Source organism: Rutidosis leptorrhynchoides, chromosome 1, assembly GCF_046630445.1.
Source record: "Rutidosis leptorrhynchoides isolate AG116_Rl617_1_P2 chromosome 1, CSIRO_AGI_Rlap_v1, whole genome shotgun sequence".
Taxonomy (NCBI): domain Eukaryota; kingdom Viridiplantae; phylum Streptophyta; class Magnoliopsida; order Asterales; family Asteraceae; genus Rutidosis; species Rutidosis leptorrhynchoides.
This window is the reverse complement of record NC_092333.1, coordinates 491,632,295-491,652,162: the sequence shown is the minus strand read 5'-3', so window position 1 is coordinate 491,652,162 and position 19,868 is coordinate 491,632,295. Positions and strand designations below refer to the sequence as shown.

Genomic DNA, 19,868 nt, shown 5'->3' with positions numbered 1-19,868 from the left:
CATAGACTATTAATCCATTACCGTGTCCGGTTAAATGAACGATTATTCGTACATATAAATATCCCGCCCATCGTGTCCGATCGAGTGTATATAGTTATTTCTAGGTACGTCCAATTGTAAATCTTTACATTAAATTAACAAACTATCATTTAGTTAAACAAATATAAAGCCCATTAATAGCCCATAGTCTAATTTTCACAAGTGTCGTTCTTTTGTCCAAACCCCAATTATGGTACAAAGCCCAATTACCCAATTTTAGTATTTTAGCCCAACATCATGATTACTTCATTTTAAATAAGCATAATAATAACTTAGCTACGAGATATTAATTTAAAAATAACATTAACCATAACTTACAGTGATTAAAAATAGCGTAGCGTTACACGGACAGAATTTCGACTTACACCCTTACAACAATCGCTAACATACCCTTTATTATTAGAATTTAAAATTAAAATTAAAATTAAAATATAAATATATATATATAAATACGTTGAGATAGATGAAGGAAAAAGATGTGTTTTTTGTGCAGAATTCGTTGCCTTTTATAGGCCCACTTCATACTGTAGAGTACCGCGAGTGCGGTAGTTTCCTTCACAAAAGTACCGCGAGTGCGGATCTGTGGATTCCAGCTCACTCTTTGATTTAAACGTGGGCTGCTGTAATTTTTTAATATATATATATATATAATATATATATATAATTTATATAATTATATATATATATATATTATATTATATTCTTGTGCATAGTTGACTTGTAATTTTTTATCCGTTGCGTCGAGCGTTAAAAGTTGACTCAGGTCCCGGTTCTGGATTTTCGAACGTCCTTTCGTACGATTTAATATCGTGTACTTTGCGTTTTGCGTCTTGTACTCTTGTAATTTTGAGACGTTTCTCATCAATAATTTGAACCACTTTGATTGTATTTTGTACTTTTGAGCTTTTTGGTCGTTTGCGTCTTCAATTCGTCGAATCGGTCTTTTGTCTTCACCTTTTATTATGTAAACGAATATCACTTGTAAATAGAACAATTGCAACTAAAAGCTTGTCTTTCTTGAGGGATAATGCTATGAAATATATGTTCGTTTTTAGCATTATCAGTTGGTCAAACAAATCGTCAATCCGAGGCAATGGATAACGATTCTTGATCGTCACTTTGTTCAACTCAATAATCGATGCACATCCGCATACTACCATCCTTTTTCTTCATGAATAAAACCGGAGCGCCCCATGGCGAAGCACTAGGTCGAATGAAACCCTTCTCAAGCAACTCTTGGGTTTGATTTAACAACTCTTGCATTTTCGTTGGCGCTAAACGATAAGGAGTTTTAGCAATGGGGGTAGCCCCTGAAACCAACTCAATGCGAAATTCAACTTGTCTTTCCGCCGGAACACCCGGTAACTCATCCGGAAAAACGTCTTCAAATTCATTGACCACCGGAATTTCACGAATGGGTGGTGGCTCATTACGAGTAGCAACAACATGGGCAAGAAAAGCCATGCCACCACTAACAAGGAAACGATGTGCCCGTGCAAAAGTGCATATCGGCACAAGTCTTCTACGCTTATCACCGTGAATAATTAACTCTCCCCCACTTGGGGTCTTCACCCGAATAAATTTTTCATGGCATGCAATATCGGCTCTATTATGATCGATCCAATCCATACCAACAATGATATCAAAATCACCCAAAGTCATCGGGATAAGATCAGTCTTAAAGTTTTTGGCACCAAAAACGACATCACAATTTTTACACATATCAACCACTAGCACCGTCTTGCCGTCCGCTATTTCGACTTCTACCGGACGACTTAACTTAGCTAACGGTCTATTAAGTCTAGGCACAAATTTTGGAGACACAAACGACAAATTTGCACCGCTATCAAATAGAATCCTTGCCGAAATAGAGTTAACCATAAAAGTACCTAAGACAACTTCGTTGGATTGTTTGGCTTCATCATTGGTCATCAAATAATTTCAACCCTTAGCCGTACCCGCCTCCTTCTCCAACTTCTTAACATTATCGATGCGCAAGTCGGGACACTCCGGCCTCTTGTGCCCTTCTTTACCACAATTATAACAAGTGACTTTGGTTGTAGAAGATGGGTTGGGGCAATCACGGGCCATATGCCCCTTTCGTCCACAATTGTGACAAGAATAACGGAATTCTCCGGGAACACTCTTCTTCACACTATTAGCACTTTCGGAACCTTTCTTACTCTTTTTGTTTGAAAAGTTCGAATGGCTCGAACCTTCGATCTTCCTCTTGTCGAACGTAACTCAAACCCTTTTGCCATATTGAACAACTCATCAAAGCTCTTCACTACATTCACACGTATCTTCTCTTGAAAACTATCATTCAAGATTTGATAGAAATCTTCTTTCAACATTTTATCATTCCCGACATACTACGGGCAAAATTGGGTCTTGGATAAAAACACGGATTTAAGAGTGTTCAAATCCATCGACCCTTGCCTCAAGGAACGTAACTCGTCCTTAAGCCTAGTAAGATCGACCGAAGTTCGGTACTCATCGAAAAACTCCGCCTTGAATTCATCCCATGTGAACTCCATACATTGTTCTTCGCCATAAACTTGGATTTTCGCGTCCCACCACAATTTAGCATCACGCCTCAACATACTACACCCGTACCTTGTCTTCTTATAGAGAGGACATTCACAAGTACGGAAGGCCCCCTCCATATCGGAGATCCATTGGGCACTCTTAAGAGGGTCTCTTTCACCTTCAAAGGTGGGAGGTTGAGAATCCTTGAAATTCTTATAGAAAAAGTCCCGTCTAACCACATTATCTTCGTAAAGAACGGCCTTAACTTGTTCCTTTACCACATTGACTATTTGCTCGTCAATCGTGTCTAGGAACATCTTCTTAACATCTTTAAGAAACTCTGCTTTTTAACGTTTAAAGATGGCCTCAACTTTGGCCTTGAACTCAACGTCCTCACTCATACTTCCATCATTGGTGTCTTGTCCATTTCTCATCTTCATTCTATAAAACGGAAAAGATTAAACAACGAAACGAAAGGACTTAACACATATGTATATACATATACACCACACTACCCCATCTTGCTTAACATTCGTCGTACGTCGCTTGTTTGACACGATTTGAACCCGTAACAATGGTAGCTAATCATTGTTACGCGAGCACGTCGCATTAACTTGCTAGTACAACGTCTATCTCACTTGATGATTGCTAATACAATACAAAAACAATTCACGCAAGGTTAGTTCACATAAACCTAAGCACTAACAATTTCCGATTCGACCCAAAGTCCTACAAGTCCCGCATAAAGTGTACACACAATAAAGTCTAAGTCTAGGCACCTATCTCAAGTCGCCTAAATCCCTTAGACCATGCTCTGATACCACTTGTAACAACCCGACTTCGCTTTACCAAAAACACACTACAAAAAAAAAATTATGGTGCAGCACATCTGGAGGGAAGCACTTTTTTGTTTTGGGGAGGGGGAGGGGGAATGAGGGGAAATAAATTTTTTTCGTTTTTTTTATTTTTTTTCAGACATCAAGTTTAGGTGAAAATATGAACATTTAAAAAGGATACAATGTGATGAATGTTATTATTTAGGCGGAAAAACGATCGAAGAAATAATTGATAAGTAATGTTATTCCTAATAATATTTTTGGAACGTTGTTTTCGTTCATATGAAGTTTTTTTTTTTCAAAATTTAGTCCAATTTAGAGTTTAGAGTTTTGGGTTTAGTGTTTTAAATTTAGTCCCTAAACCCTAAACTCTATGCCGTTCGTGTTAAAAATTCAATCTAAACCCTAATTTCTAAACTCTAAACCCTGAACACTAATTTCTAAACCCTAATAGCTAAACCCTAATTTTTTTAACCATAATTTCTAAATCCTAATTACTAAACCTCAATTTTTAAACCCTAAAAAAAAAAAAAAAAAAAAAAAAAAAAAAAAACCCAGAAGAATAATATTACTCATGATGCATGTTTTCATTTTTTTCTTCGTGCGTTTTCCCGCCAAAATAAATCATCACAGAGCGTCTTTATTAAATGTTCATATTTTCATCCAACCTATAATGTTCGAGAACAAAGTTTTTTCAAAAAACGAAAAAAAAAGTTTTGCTTCCTCCCGATTGATTATTTCCCCCTTTATATATATATATATATATATATATATATATATATATATATATATAGATGAACACAAAGTTAAGACTATTATATATATATATATATATATATATATATATATATATATATATATATATATATATATATATATATATATATATATATATATATATATATATATATATATATATGAACACAAAGTTAAGACTATTAGTATAACGCTTTGATCTATGGTCGTCAAATTGATATGTTTCTATTATTGAATTCCATCCCTAACAAAGGCTTTCGGCTCAAAGGTTATGAAACGATAGTGCCGGTTTGTCTTTTTCTTTTCTATCACACCAAGCTTACCGAAGAAATTGGGTCTAAAAGGATAGAAATAAAAAGAGAAATCACAATTCATAAAAAAGGCAGAAACTGACTTTTCGTTGCGGTCAGTTTTCTGATTTTCGGTGTTACAAGTCTTCCGATGGTTCGATGTTTTGACGTAAATGGTTTAGGTGCTATCGAGTCAGGTTATAGTTTTATAGTTGTGTTTGTTTTAGTTGGCCTTATTATTGATTGTTCAGCAATGTTGAAGGTTAGGTTTAGTTTTAGGTTAATTAATTTGTTTAGTTGCGTTTTGTTGCTGTTTGTTTTAGGCTACTTTTGTGTTTCTCGTTGATTTTGTTTGTATATTGTTAATCTTTGAATCTATTTATTTATATTACTTTTTATAGAAAATAGGGGAGAAACTGTGAAATTCTTAAAGATAAATAAAAACATAAAAAAAAGTTCTGCTTTTTCCCCCCAATGAGCATGTGAAATTCACAAGTGATTAGAAAACTAGTAGCCAAATATTGGACATATTAAAAACATTATCTTTTCTTGAACAAAAGAATTTTATGATATCCAGCTAATATTCATGAATTAAAGTGTCATCTCATTTCACATTTTTAATTTTTAATATGATAATCACCAACAGTCAAATGTGAAACATCACACTTTTTTTTTTCGGCGAAAAAGGAACAATATATTAATAACCATTATTACCTTCATCAAAGAAATGAATGGTAACAATGCAAATAACGGTTACAATTGTGGATCGACAACTCGATCATGAAACTCTAGACAACAATTGAAAGAACTAGAATAAAATATACTTGAAACTATAGGCATACAAATATGGAATTGGACCCCATGCAAACGTTTGAAACCCGATGCAAAATTGATAAACTAAAGGATATCCTTTATTTTGAAATTGTGATCGGTGGCCGATCAACACTTGAAATTTCCGTTGAAAAATAAAGCTTCTTGAAATAGCAATTTGTGTGTTGAGTCATTGCAAATCCAAATGTACTAGGCCCAAGAAAGCAAAAGATCAACCAAGTTAAATGGGCTCAATGGCGCATCCCCTACCAGAAAAAGAAGAACCTTAAAATAACAGGATAATAGATGGAGGATACGAACCATTGACAGACCTGAAACCAAATCGCAACCAGCTTCACGAATTGACCTCAAAGAAAACGAATACATGGGACAAACCGAAGACGATGACGGATGCATACGAAAGAAAGGGATAAAACGAAGCTGGAGACGAAGAACGAACCAAATCAGTTAAAAAGATGGAGGATGGGGATGATGAAATTGATTGACATTAAATCAATTAATTGACAATAGAAATAAATACAGAGAACGCATGTTGAAGCTGAAAATCGAATTGAAGGAAAAAGAAATTGGGACGGACAGATAGAAAAGGAATTGAAACTTGAATTCAGAATTGTGTTACATTTAATTTGAGAAATTCAAGGATAAGGGTAAGGATAAGGGAAACTGAAAGGAAAACCATCATCAATCATATTACTTCCATATAACGATTTTAATGGCTTTCAAATATCTTTAACCTTTGTTTGTTGTGTTGCCAGGACTTGAAATTGGTGCGAGATGATTAGTGTATTCGCCATTCGACCAATTGAAGTGAACCCGAGGTGATTCTCATGGCTTTGGAGAGTCCTTGTCTACCATGTCATCCATAAAGTTGCAAAATTTTTGTATTTTCTCTCTGTAAGTTAATTTTTTAGCCCCAAATTGCTCACCATTAGTCTTGCACTTTTTGTGTGAAGTTTCGTGACCTACTACATGATTGATTTCACTAGTAGTGTCGAACGCTTGAGAAAGATCGGGTGAATCGATTATCCAATTGATATTGGTGACATTACATGTTCTCTTTTCCTCAATAAAAGGTTCACTAACCTTGTTATTGATAAGGCATCTCTTTTTAATTTTTTCACATGAACTTCTACATTCATCACCGATGCATTGATCATTAGATTCTTGATTATCATGAATTGCAACTTTCTTGGCATAGGAATCGTCTTTGTTTAGAAAAGAAGGTTTTTTGGCTGAGGAAATATCAACAGAAAAAGAAGGTATAGAATTGATTTTTGAAGAGTTATTTGAGAGGGTAGGATAGTCATTTAGATTGTAATTGAAGGGTTTTTTGGAAGGGGACTCGTTGGCTTTATTAGTCAAAGGGGAATGGTGTGTTTTGTTGTCAAAGGAAACAAAAAGGTTCTTTTTAATATCCTCAGCAGTTTTTGTTTTTTGTTTAGATAAAGCTAGGTTAACTTTATCCAAAGATAGATGTAACTCATTTGGTTCAAAAGAAACATGGATGGTTGGCTTTTTAGGAGTCTCGAAACTTGAAACCTGAACCCCAACGGTCTAATTTTTCAAGGGTGAATCAGGAGGGCCCACAGAAGGAGATGCCGGAGGAGTTTCCGGGATGATATTCTCAGATTCCGGCGAAAGCAACTCTTTTTTGGTAAGATTAGATTTATTTTTGTCATTAGAAATCAAGAAATTATTATGCTCTTTTATCAATTCTTCTGGGATAATTTCAATTGGATCGTCTTGGATTATTTCTTCAACCCAAATTTTACAATTGGTATCATCTTCCAAATTTGCAGAAACAAATTGGCCGATTTTACCAGATTCACTGGTTTCGATAAGCGCATAAGTAATTTCAGGATTGACGAGTTTATGCGAGTCCCTGTCAACGTGAATGACCCTACCGATGTTCTTCACTGCCTCAATTGTGCATTCAGGTGAGCTACAATCATAGGGTATACCTCTAATACCCACTTGAACGATTCTTGTAAACCTGTTTGATCTTTGAACCATTTGAACTACTTCGAGAAATTCAATGACATTTAATGACGGACCGAGGTTTAATCGTTTAAAGCTATCACTATCTTTGCATTGAATGATATATGCAAAAGAACCTCATGAGCAGATTGATTCTATGATAATTGATCTACTCTTAAGCCAATTTATCAATTTACTTGCTTTAATTGGATTTTTATCGATAACCATTGCGGTTAGATTCTTACGAGCACATGTTGCCTGATTAGGAGAAATGTAAACAGGAGATTTGGAAAAGTTGTTAGTATTAAGTTGAATAAATGGGTGAGGAAGGATTTTAGTGTTTAAATCATTTTTGGCAAAGCCCACGTAGATGTTTTTACCTTTAAGATATTTACCATTGGAATTGATTGCACCAGAAGCTTGAAACGGATTTTCAAAACGCACAAAAGCAAAGGAACGATTGAGCTTCCATGAAATACCCGTGATGAGGCCAAACTTTTGAAAGAAATTGTTGATGATTGTAGGATCAACAAGGTTGGATAGGTTGCCTATGAAAATTGTGGATTTTTTAGTGTAGTTGGGGTTTGAATTCTTAGAATGTTTTGACTGAAATGGGTGGAGATTGTGAGTTGAGTTATGAAATTGTTTGATTGGAATTGAGTTAGGGAAGAAAGGTTTGAAATTGGAGGTGTATTTTGGATGAGAGAAGGAAGGAGCCATCTGATAAGATTATACTTTATTCGGATCTATCTCCTCAATTTTAAATTTTATTCGGCTAGAATGATTAATGAACAAGGAAACAGGGCACATATGAAAACATCACACTTTTAACATGGTACCCCATTGGAACACTTTAATATTCTATATTTTTTGTTTTTTGATTTTTAAAATTGCTTTAACTGTTATCAACAAAGCAGGACGTTAGAAATGAATGCAGTTATTTTCCCCTTTATATACCCGCACACTTTGTCATTCTTTTTTCACACTTGGGGTTCACTTGAAACACATTGTTCAACCCAAGGGATCAAAAAAGCCCAAACAATGTCTGCTTCCTTCTCCGCCATTTCCCACCACCTTTTCCTCCTTATCACCGTCTTCTCCGTCGCCGCCACGGCGTTCCCCGCCCACCGTCCCCACCGTGTCGCCACCCATAACTACAAAGATGCTCTCACTAAATCCCTAATCTTTTTTGAAGGCCAAAGGTCAGGCAGACTTCCCCCAAACCAAAGGATAACTTGGAGAAAAAATTCTGGGCTTTCAGATGGAGCAGCCATGAAAGTATGCATTTTTTTTTTCTTTTTAAATAAAGAAACAATTTTTAAGTGATAATATAACATAAATATTGAAGATTTGAAATGGGGTTTTGTTTTTCTTGCCAACATTGTTGCAATTATTACAATGCAGATGAAATTATTACAATGCAGATGAGATTATCCAATTTTTGTCAAACAAAGATTCATTTATGTGCTAGTTTAAGATAAAGATTGAAGATTTGAAATGGGTTTTTGTTTTTATTGCTAATTTTGTTAATATTATTACAATGCAGATGAAAGTATGCAATTTTTTTTAAACAAACATTCTTTTTGTGTGCTTGTTTAAGATAAAGATTGAAGATTTAAAATGGTTTTTGTTTTTATTGCTAATATTGTTATTATTATTACAATGCAGATGAAAGTATGCAACAAATTTTCAAAGAAACATTCTTTTATATGTTAGTTTAAGATAAAGATTGAAGATTTGAAATGGGTTTTTGTTTTTCTTGCTAATTTTGTTAAAATTATAACAATGCAGGTGGATTTAGTAGGTGGGTACTATGATGCAGGGGATAATGTCAAGTTTGGGTTTCCTATGGCTTTTACCACCACAATGTTGTCATGGAGTGTGCTTGAATTTGGTGGGTTGATGAAAAGTGATTTGGGTAATGCTAAAGAAGCCATTCGTTGGGCTACTGATTATTTACTTAAAGCTACTGCAGAACCAGATGTTATTTATGTTCAGGTACATTAACAAATTATGTACATAAACTTGTATTTTGTTTAAGTGCTTCATTTTACTTTGTTTTGTTATACTTTACTATTTTTTAAAAGATTTTGTTTAATTTAAAAGATTCTGTTGTTAAAATAACAGGTTGGTGACGCCACCAAGGACCATGCCTGTTGGGAGAGACCTGAAGATATGGACACTCCAAGAACAGTTTTGAAAGTTGACAAAAATACCCCTGGAACAGAAGTGGCAGCTGAAACAGCTGCTGCACTTGCTTCTGCTTCATTGGTGTTTAGGAAGTCTGACCGCACTTACTCTAAGCTTCTCCTTAAAAGAGCCATTAGGGTAAGTATCCTGTGTTATCTTTATTTAATATTTGAAGTGTAGAAACGGAATTTTAATTTTAACCTTTGTTCATGTGACACAACAGGTGTTTGAGTTTGCTGATAAGTACAGAGGTTCATACAGCAATGGGCTCAAGAAATGGGTCTGTCCCTATTATTGCTCATATTCTGGATATGAGGTAGTTAATCAAGAAACATAACCTAACCTTAATAGTACTTTTCTAAAACTGTGACATTTATGTTGTTAGATAGAAGCTAACAATTGTGTTGTGTATTTGAATTCAAGGATGAATTGTTATGGGGAGCAGCCTGGTTACACAAGGCCACAAGAAGCCCAAAATACCTAAACTACATTCAAGCCAATGGTCAAACCCTAGGAGCTGGTGAGACTGATAATACATTTGGGTGGGACAATAAGCATGCTGGTGCCAGAGTTCTTCTATCCAAAGTACTACTAAACCTTTAAAAAAAGTTTCAATTTTTAGTAAACTTTAGTTTAATTTAGTACTAATTGATAGTGTTAACAATATATAACAGGCATTTTTGGTACAAAAGTTCCAATCCCTTCATGACTACAAGGGTCATGCAGATAACTTCATTTGTTCACTAATTCCAGGGGCACCTTTTTCGCAATCTGAGTACACCCCAGGTGTTAATTTTGTCAAATCTGTGATTATGTGATAAAAATTTGTTCTTGCTAAGGAACTAACTGAATCTTGAATCAACTGCAGGTGGTCTTTTGTTCAAGATGGATGACTCTAACATGCAATATGTGACTTCTGCTTCTTTCTTACTAGTCACCTATGCCAAGTACTTAACCCAAGCTAAAATGGTAGTTAATTGTGGTGGCTCAATTGTCACCCCAAAACGACTACGTTCCATTGCAAAGAAACAGGTGGACTACTTATTGGGTGACAACCCATTAAAGATGTCATACATGGTTGGATATGGTCCAAGATACCCACAAAGGATTCACCACAGGGGATCATCTTTACCTTCAATATCTGCACATCCTGCAAAGATCCAATGTGGGTCGGGTTTTTCAATCATGCATTCAAATATCCCTAACCCGAATACATTAATTGGTGCTGTGGTGGGTGGACCAGATGAGCATGACCACTTTCCAGATTTGAGAACAGATTATTTCCAATCTGAACCAGCTACTTACATCAATGCACCACTGGTTGGGGCATTATCTTACTTGGCTCACTCATTTGGGCAGCTTTAGATGAATTATTGATTGATAATTAAGACTGATTTTTATGGTCTTGTATTGGGAGGGGTAAAAGGGAGTGGAAAACCATAATTCCTTGAGCCCTGAGAACAAAAATGCTATGCGCATATATCTAAAAAAAATCTATCTATATATAATTAATTAATTAATTATAGTAGTATTTACTAGTTTTATATTTTCATGTTTAGTCCAGTTGTAAGCTGATGCGTACGAGAACCGGCATTATTAGTGTAGCCGTATGAATTCTCATGAATGTTTTTAATATTTGTTTTTTCCGGTTTGGCTAAATGTTTATGTTTTTTTATCTTTAATTTAAGTGCTTTGGGAATCTACTCATTTTTATATAACCAAGTAAATCAGTGAAACCTGGAAGTATCAAATACCGTGATTATAGTAAAAAAGAACAAGACATGCTAGTCAACACTTACAAATTACTGTGCATTAGTAATAAATACGGATTATTTTTTTGGAATATTAAACAATTCTATAAATATTTTTGGAATGTTAAACAATTTTAAAGGGACTTATATATATATCCAACAATATTTTTATATATCCATTCAAATATCTTTAAATATCCTTAAATGATAGCGAGGTTCGGTTCCGAGAATTTAAAGATCTAGAGTGGTGTGGAAAAAAGGCCCTTAGGCCATAGGAATAATATAAGTACCTTTTTTTTAAATCATCCGAGTTTTGCTAGAGTGATACTGGGCTTTGATTTCTTTGTTATAGAGCATTTAATTGTTATTTTTAGGTCCATTGTGTTTCGTCTTCGCTGCTTCAATTATGTTTTCATAATTTTCATATTTTTGAATCTCTAATTATGACTGTACATATAAAAAAAATTGAGCCCTTATAAATCATGGACCCTGAGCGGTCGATCACTTTGTTTCCCCTCTAATGATAGCTTATATAAATTTTATGTTTATTTGAGAATAATTTTGAAGATAATTTCAAATAATAATATATCCATCAAAAATAAGGTTGGAAATACCACTTTTCATTTTATAAATAGATTATTAGCGAGAATTTAGTAAATACAATATAGATGTTTCATTATGGATGGAGAAATGACTTCTTTTTATTTTATAATATGGGAAGAATTGTCTACATCTTACTCTTAATATTTCACTTCTATAGAATTGATTTTTGTTGTTGTTAATAATAATAAATATAATATGACACCTCAAAAATTAGTGACCTAATTTTTGATCCTTCCAAAACCCCATATAACTAGCGCAAAAGTTGTAATCCCTTGAATCCAATAATTTGTTTGAAATTTAACGGATCAATCAGAGTGTGACATGTGGCGCGACAATCACATGTGATTAAAAAAAATTAAATAATTTTTTTGAAAAAAAAATTTTAAATTTTTTTTTTCGAAAATCTTTTTTTTTCGAAGCTTTTTTTACATTTTTTTTTTAAATTTTGCATGTCAAATTCAATCACATGTGATTATCAAACTCAATCATATGTGATTGTAAAACACAATCACATGTGATTGAAAAAAAAAATTCAAATTTTTTTTTCAAAAAAAAAAAATTCAACAGGAAACAGACTTTAATTCGGTGATTTGATTAAGTTTGTTAGCATTTCGTGATCATATCTTCAAAATTTCAGACTTTAATTCGGTAATTTGATTAAGTTTTGATCAAAAACGTGGTGTTTAAAGGTTTAGCACAAATTTACTGAAATTCGTCATTTTACTAAATAAAAATTTTTTCAATCACATGTGATTGGATTTGACATGCAGAATCATATGTGAATTACTGCATGTCATGTGATTGAATGATTGAAAAAAAAATTTGAAAAAACAAAAAAAAAAATTTGAAAAAAAAATTTTGAAATTTTTTTTTTTCATTTTTTTCAATCACATGTGATTATCGCGCCACGTGTCGCACTCTGGTTGATCCCTTAGATCTCAACTTAAAAGTTGGTTACTCTGCAATCCAACACTGGACCCACCATTCAAATCTATAGCACAATAAATATAAAAGTACTTTGCAAATAAATATACTACCGTAATAAATTTGTTTAGTAGTAATCAAATTATTGTGATTAACGAAAAGAACAAGATACACTTGTAAATACTTAAAATAAGAAGATAAAAATTGCAAAAGATTGACAGTTTGTTTAATATGTTAACTCCATTGTTAATATAATACTATTACATATTGAGCATTTTCCTTCTTTACAACATCAAACTACTGACAATGTAGTTAAATAAAAATATAAAATGTTTGCAATACAGATTTTTATCTATGCACGAAGATGTTGATTGAATGAAAATATGGAATAGCAAGTCTACACTTGTGAAAAGTGAAGAAAAAAGGAAAATGACAAATGTAGACAGCTACCACTATAATTGGAAAGAGGTGGATTAGGATAATAATTCCAAGAAGTAAAACTGTTGAAAGTAGCACAAGTAAGGACTAAGGAGTATAGTATTACCGTTGGTGTGGAGCCCAAAGATTTGACCCATCAAACTTCTTAAAGTAACACACACAGGATGGATGAGGGAGTGTGCGTATCACGTGGTTTAAAGCCTGCAAATTTCCAGAATGTCAGATTTGATATTAAAATGGGGTCCAGCAAAGATATATGAATATGAAAAAGTAAAATAATAGGTATCATACAAAGACACGTTTAATGTTAACGTGAACAACTAAAAGTAACGACTTTAAGGAGACCACAAGACATTCTTACCCTGTTGTCCCAATCAATTGCTGTCAACATTATTCATTTTGTACATTTACAAGTCTTAAAGCTAGCACTATATGCAAGTTTTTATTGAAAACATGTTGAATAATAATATAACAACTTGAAAGATAACGTTTATATAAGATGAATAATCACCATATAACAACTTGAAAGAGAACGTTTTAATAAGATGAATATACCATTGAACATCAATAAGACACTTGTCGGTTCAAAATGAGACACTACCGAATTGAATTATACAACTAAACTAGTTAATGACCCGTGATTACACGGGTTTATTAAAAAAATCTTTTCAACATCCATTGTTACGGACCCGTAAAAACAGTTAATGGGTTAACATTGCATATTTAAACTATATATATCCTAAAGAAAGTCACTACATCTGTCACAATTATTTGGATATAAGGATAATTTAGAGAACAACTAAACATGAACTATTTTGCCAGATTTCCATGTTCAAAACTGATGACATACAAATTTTACTCTTGTACTCACATAGCTTGTAGTCACATATCATATCTTAGATTCAAGGATGGGTCCTCTGTAGTAGCAAGACATTAGAATAACAATTTAAATGGATATAAGGCTACACATCACTTGCTTATATCACGATAACCATTTTACCACAATCAATATCTTTCAAGGATGTACTTGGATATTGTGACTAACAGTACAACATTACAAAGTATGTTTGGTTGTGTATGTGTAAAAAATGGTTGTGTACATATCACTCCCCTTTATTATTATTATTATTTTTTTTGAACCCGGGTATCCAACTTTATTTTATAACTGACTAATCCCAGAACGACCACACGCTTTGCGAGCAGCCCGGAGTCATTGCAGGCGAAACTCCGTGGCCATGATAGAGAATAACTTTATGAGTGCCTGGAATGGAACCCTTGACCTCCACATTGAAAGGTAAGGGTCTTACTATACCACCACCACTATCATGGTTTATAAGTAGCAGACTAAGGGATATGTTTAATCTCTAACAGGTCAGCCTATCCAATTAAACAAATTTAATTAAAAAAAAGGGTTAAATAGGTTGATAGGCGTTAGAAGTGTATTTTCAATGCCAACATTATAACCACTTAAATGGGTTGATATGTGGTACAAATTGACCCATTAATAAGACTCTACTGTCAAAAAAAGCAATTTTCATATATTTTAAATTTTTGCTTCCAACCAAAATAATACAATACTCCGTAGAACAATTTGTGTAATACCTTACTGTATAGGCCATCACATTATAGCTTATTAGGTATACTTAATTTAATCTAGTCAAAACCTATCCATCTTTAAAGTCTCGCAAGCAAGCACATTTGCTAAATAGGTAAAAAAAACTAAAATTTTTGAGATTTGTTCAACAACTTATTTTTCTTCTCTTTTCCTAACCTCACCTCACCCAAAAAAAAAAAAAAAAAAAAAAAAAAAAAAAATAGTGATATAACTGTAACATCCCGCCTTTTTCCGTTAAATTTATTTTTAACACCGTCTTTTTTTAAATAATACCTTTCGTCATTTAAATTCGTAGTTTCCGTTGACTAACGTTCATAATAATTCCGTCATTTAATTATAACATCACTCGTTTACTCGAGCGTTTTTAAAATATTCGTTTGGTTAATTCCCGCACCCGCTTTGAAACTTGAGGGACTAATCTTGGCACTTGGCCAAATTTTGGTAACTAGTCACCACCACCTCCCACCATCTCATTCATTCATTTCTCACTTCATCTTCTCCCTCTTTTTCTCTCTTCCATTTTAGAACTCAAACACCCATCTTTATAAAATCATCATCTAAATCCGGATCAAGAAGGAAACATCAAAACAAATTACATTTTCGTGATCCTCTCTTAATCCTCTACATTTTGGTACCAATTTCATCAAGTTTGGGTAACATTTCTAAAACTCTAGATTTTCTCTAAATTCGTGTTTTTATACTTGAAATGGTGTTAGTTAGTGTCTATGGCTCGTGTGTAACATGAATATATATTTTGTTTGCTCGATTTGTTGTTTTGAGTAACTAGTTTGAACATTTGAAATGGGTTTGCTTAATCTTGCATTTTGGAAGATTAAATGTTGTTTGATTGTTAAAGTTCATGTTTTAATTGTGTTACTAGTATCACTAGCTTCGTTTTGATGCGTAGGTTGATTAAGAAAACTTCAAACACGTGATTATTGATTTTTGTGAATTTTGGTTAGGGTTTGATAGACTTTGAAATGAACTTTTGATGCGTTGAATGCTTGTTAATGTTGTTAGTAAGTATTTAGATGCAATGTATGCTTAATTACCTTCGAAACGGCATATCGTATGTGTAAATTGGATTCCCGAATCATAAAATACGTTTTACGAACTTGAAACTTTGAAAATAAACCTTTCTTGATCAATTGATGAGTTTTCGGTTATTGTAATTGATGTTTTTGCTTGTGAAAGGTAGTTAATTGTATTCCTTGTCAAAAGAGCTTTCCAATGATATAAGATGCGTATTCTAAGTGTTTACGGTTTGCGTTTTGTGCTAAATTGAATTTTGGATCAAGACTTGAACTTTTGAAACTGACCAGGTACCAGGCCACGCCTAATGTCGCGGCGCGACACCTCTGGCCGCGGCGCGGCAATAGCCGTGTTTGGGTTCTGACCTACTTTGTCAAATTTCGAAAAATGTTTGCTATGCTACGCACCTCTGATTCACATGTAACTTGTTCTAACATGCTTATATATGAATAAAAACCTCAGAAAAATAGTTCGGGACCCGACCCGACCCCGTTGACTTTTTCGTTGACTTTGACCAAGTTTGACTTTTAGTCAAACTTAACAAAACACTTATACAATCGTTCTAATCTTATTTTATACTTGATTCTTGCATGAAACTTGACAACGTGATTCACATGCTATATAATCGAGTCGTAATGAGCCATAGGACTAATTGAACACATTTCGCCCGACCTTGTGTCGTAACCGGTTAATTGATACAACTTACTTGTTTAGGTCAAGGCTAAGCAACATTCATGCACACGTTTACTTTGTGAAGTACATTTATACTCGTGCACTCGAGGTGAGATCATAGTCCCATCTTTCAACAACTTTTATACTTTTAAATCATGGGATGAGAAACATATACGGTTTTATACTACATACTTTTACACTTTGAACACAAGTACGGAAACGAACATTCCACGTGCGGGTTTGAACAAAAAGCCTCAATTCAATTATCATTAGTTACACTTGCAGGGTGTAAACGAGAACTTATATTATGTGATCACATGGGCTTGACGAGCCTCATTCGGACGGTTCGCTATCGTTAGCGGATGAAATATATTTTCGGGTCTAGTGTATGTTCTAACACTACGCAAAGGGTGCAAAACAGTTAAGTTTGATAATTGGGTGCCCGGGATACAAATAACAACTTTTGGAATGCAAATGATTTTGATAATCATCTTATATTAAATCTTGTGGTTCAAATACAACGTTTACTAAAACACCTATGATTTCACCAACGTTTTTCGTTGACAGTTTTCTATATGTTTCTCAGGTTCATACATGGCTATTTGATACATGATTCCGCGTACACTCATACTTGCTTGGGGTCAAGCATACATACATGCATACGCTAGTGATAGCACCTTTGGATTCAAACATGTTGTTTACATACTTACGCTATTTATAGCAAACCGTGACTTTCAACTTATATTATGTCGCAAGTTATTTCATTTATACTTTACAACTTTTGTAAACTTAAACTTGTTGTCGAACCGTTTGGTAAACTAAACTTTGTAAGTTTTGTACATTTCAAATGAATGCGACATAATTTTGGTCAAACGAGTCTCATATAGGGACTACGACCACGTAACGGGACCTAAGTTAGCGGCGCCGTCAATGACGATTTTGTCGGGTCGCTACAGATGGTATCAGAGCGTTGGTTGTAGGGAACTAGGATGTGCATTAGTGTGTCTGACAGAGTCGTTAGGACGCATTAGTGAATCTAGACTACAACCGGATAGTTAATCATTGCATCCTGACTTGCATTTGCTATAGATAGCACTTACTTGACTATTTGTGCATATATACTTGAATCTTTCTTAGGTGAACTCCATAATGGTACCAAACTTTCATCATACGAATCCGTATTCTGCCACTTCCTGGTAACACACGTAAATTCGAGATTCATGCGCGTAAGGATGACAACGACTTCATTGGTCACACTTGTCCGGGAACCCTGTCTCCCAGATTATGATTCGCCACCGTTTCAACTTACTATCGGTGTCACACCGGTGTTCCTTACTATCTACCACTTCTTGTTACTACCATCACTACTCTAGGTGAGTATCGTCATCGCTAATTATCACTACGGTTGCGTACTTTTTGTTATCATGATTCGTTACTCTTTTCGTGCCTAAGGGCATTATCGCTTGACTTGAACCGCAATGACGTGAACAATCATTTATACACTTCCCTCGGGGAACGCTTCTTTATAGTTGCACTAATTCTTTCGATTCAATACGAGTCACGTTAGAGACGTCGTTACACTTTGTTTATTTTAAACTTCACGATTACACGAACTTGAATCTATAGAGTGATGTAGGAATGGAGGTATGAGTTAGCATAATATAACGACACTCGATCAACGTGGTTATATTACGGTAAGTTATTCCAAAGTTCTAATGACACATGATGGTGGTTGGACTCGATCAACCTAATCACCACCATGTGCCATGTACATGACTTTATTTTTCTTGTTTGAACATCCGAAAACTCCGAGAATACTGATAACAACCATACCCGGGACACATCATCGATTATTGTCCAACCATATTGATGCTTCCGAATGAATGACAAATTCTTTCGACTTCAAACATATGTTACACGTGTGTACTATCTCGTTTTCTTATAGTTTTTATAGACGAACTACAAAATGCTTGGTATGCTCACATCGAGGCGAAAACTTCTCTCGCCTTACACTCGTACTTCCGTTTAAGGAAATATTTTATCTAAATTCTCAATGGAGAGAGAGACTCTTCACACTATACTAGTATTCGCCTCGAGGGTGAATAGTCCTATCGAACATTTTCGGAAACTGATAAATCTTCCGCGGCTCGAAATTCTTGAGAAACAGAAACTTGTTCCAACAAACGTTTTCACGTCCTAACAAACTCTTTCAAATATACCTTAAAGATATGTACCTCGTTTCGGATCGAGATCCTCGTTTCACTTCTAGATTTTGGAGTGCCTCACAAAAAGTCTCAGGACCACGTTTAGACATGAGTACCGCACATCAACCACAACCCGACGGACCGAGCAAACATACGATTCAAACCTTGGAAACCGTAATACGAATTTGTGTTATCAACTTCAAATTTACTTGAGAAAAGTTTTTGCCTTTAACCAAATTCTCTTACAACGATGGTTATCATTCAAGTCTTAACGTCACACTTTTCGAGGACCCGTATAGCCGTAATTGTCGTTTTCTTAAATTGTTGAACCGAAGTAGGTGACAAGCGAACCACCAGACCCGAAATCATTCATGAAACAACCGAAAAATTTTTCAATTCCAAGAAAGGCTCAAGGCGGATCGTAGTCGCCAAAAGAACTATGCCGATGTTAGACGTGAACCTCTCGAATTTCAAGTGGGTAACCGCGTAATGTTAAAGTCGCACCTTGAAAAGGTGTAATCCGTTTCGGGAAACGTAGATAGCTAAATTCGTGATATTTTTAGTCCTTTTAAAATCCTGGGGCGTTTTGGACCCGTTACTAGCCGTTTAGATTTTTCAACTCATTCGAGTCTCCGTTCATCCTAAATTCTACGTATCAAACTTAAAGGCGTGTCTTGCGAAACAAGAACTTGTTATCCTCTTCGATGAACTTACTATCAACGATAAACTCCACCTCATAGGAGGACCGATTGAAACTATAAATCGTGAAACCAAACTTTAAACCAACGTAAAAACCCCGACTGTCAAAGTTCGTTGAAATGCCCAAGGAAGTACCTTCACTTATTCGTAGAATTGGCAACACAAGATCTCGAGGAAGAAACAACGACTACTACTTCCAACTAAATTTCGGGACGAAATTTCTTTTAAGGTGTAGGTAATGTAACATCCCGCCTTTTTCCGTTAAATTTATTTTTAACACCGTCTTTTTTTAAATAATACCTTTCGTCATTTAAATTCGTAGTTTCCGTTGACTAACGTTCATAATAATTCCGTCATTTAATTATAACATGACTCGTTTACTCGAGCGTTTTTAAAATATTCGTTTGGTTATTTCCCGCACCCGCTTTGAAACTTGAGGGACTAATCTTGGCACTTGGCCAAATTTTGGTAACTAGTCACCA

At 34.6% G+C, this 19,868-nt stretch overlaps 1 protein-coding gene and 1 long non-coding RNA gene across 2 annotated transcripts; both read left to right on the top strand.

Annotated features, from left to right (window-relative positions):
• Positions 1-5,619: 5,619 nt before the first annotated feature.
• On the top strand, positions 5,620-7,939 carry LOC139875438 (uncharacterized). The gene is made up of 3 exons (XR_011767922.1): positions 5,620-5,928; positions 6,037-6,935; positions 7,081-7,939. It is a non-coding gene; the product is annotated as an uncharacterized lncRNA (long non-coding RNA).
• Positions 7,940-8,267: 328 nt separating this feature from the next.
• LOC139875430 (endoglucanase 17-like) lies at positions 8,268-10,919 on the top strand. Its single transcript, XM_071862769.1, has 7 exons — positions 8,268-8,536; positions 9,050-9,256; positions 9,386-9,586; positions 9,672-9,764; positions 9,872-10,033; positions 10,123-10,234; positions 10,317-10,919. The coding sequence occupies exons 1-7, from the start codon at positions 8,300-8,302 to the stop codon at positions 10,811-10,813; spliced, it is 1,509 nt and encodes a 502-aa protein (XP_071718870.1). The 5' UTR covers positions 8,268-8,299; the 3' UTR covers positions 10,814-10,919.
• The last annotated feature ends 8,949 nt before the right edge of the window (positions 10,920-19,868 follow it).

Excerpts from the sequence above, each read along its gene's own strand:
- LOC139875430 (XM_071862769.1), top strand. The coding sequence starts at position 8,300 with ATGTCTGCTTCCTTCTCCGCCATTTCCCACCACCTTTTCCTCCTTATC. Across the intron at positions 9,587-9,671 it reads TCCTTAAAAGAGCCATTAGG|GTGTTTGAGTTTGCTGATAA; the intron begins GTAAGTATCCTG and ends GTGACACAACAG. Across the intron at positions 10,235-10,316 it reads GCAATCTGAGTACACCCCAG|GTGGTCTTTTGTTCAAGATG; the intron begins GTGTTAATTTTG and ends AATCAACTGCAG.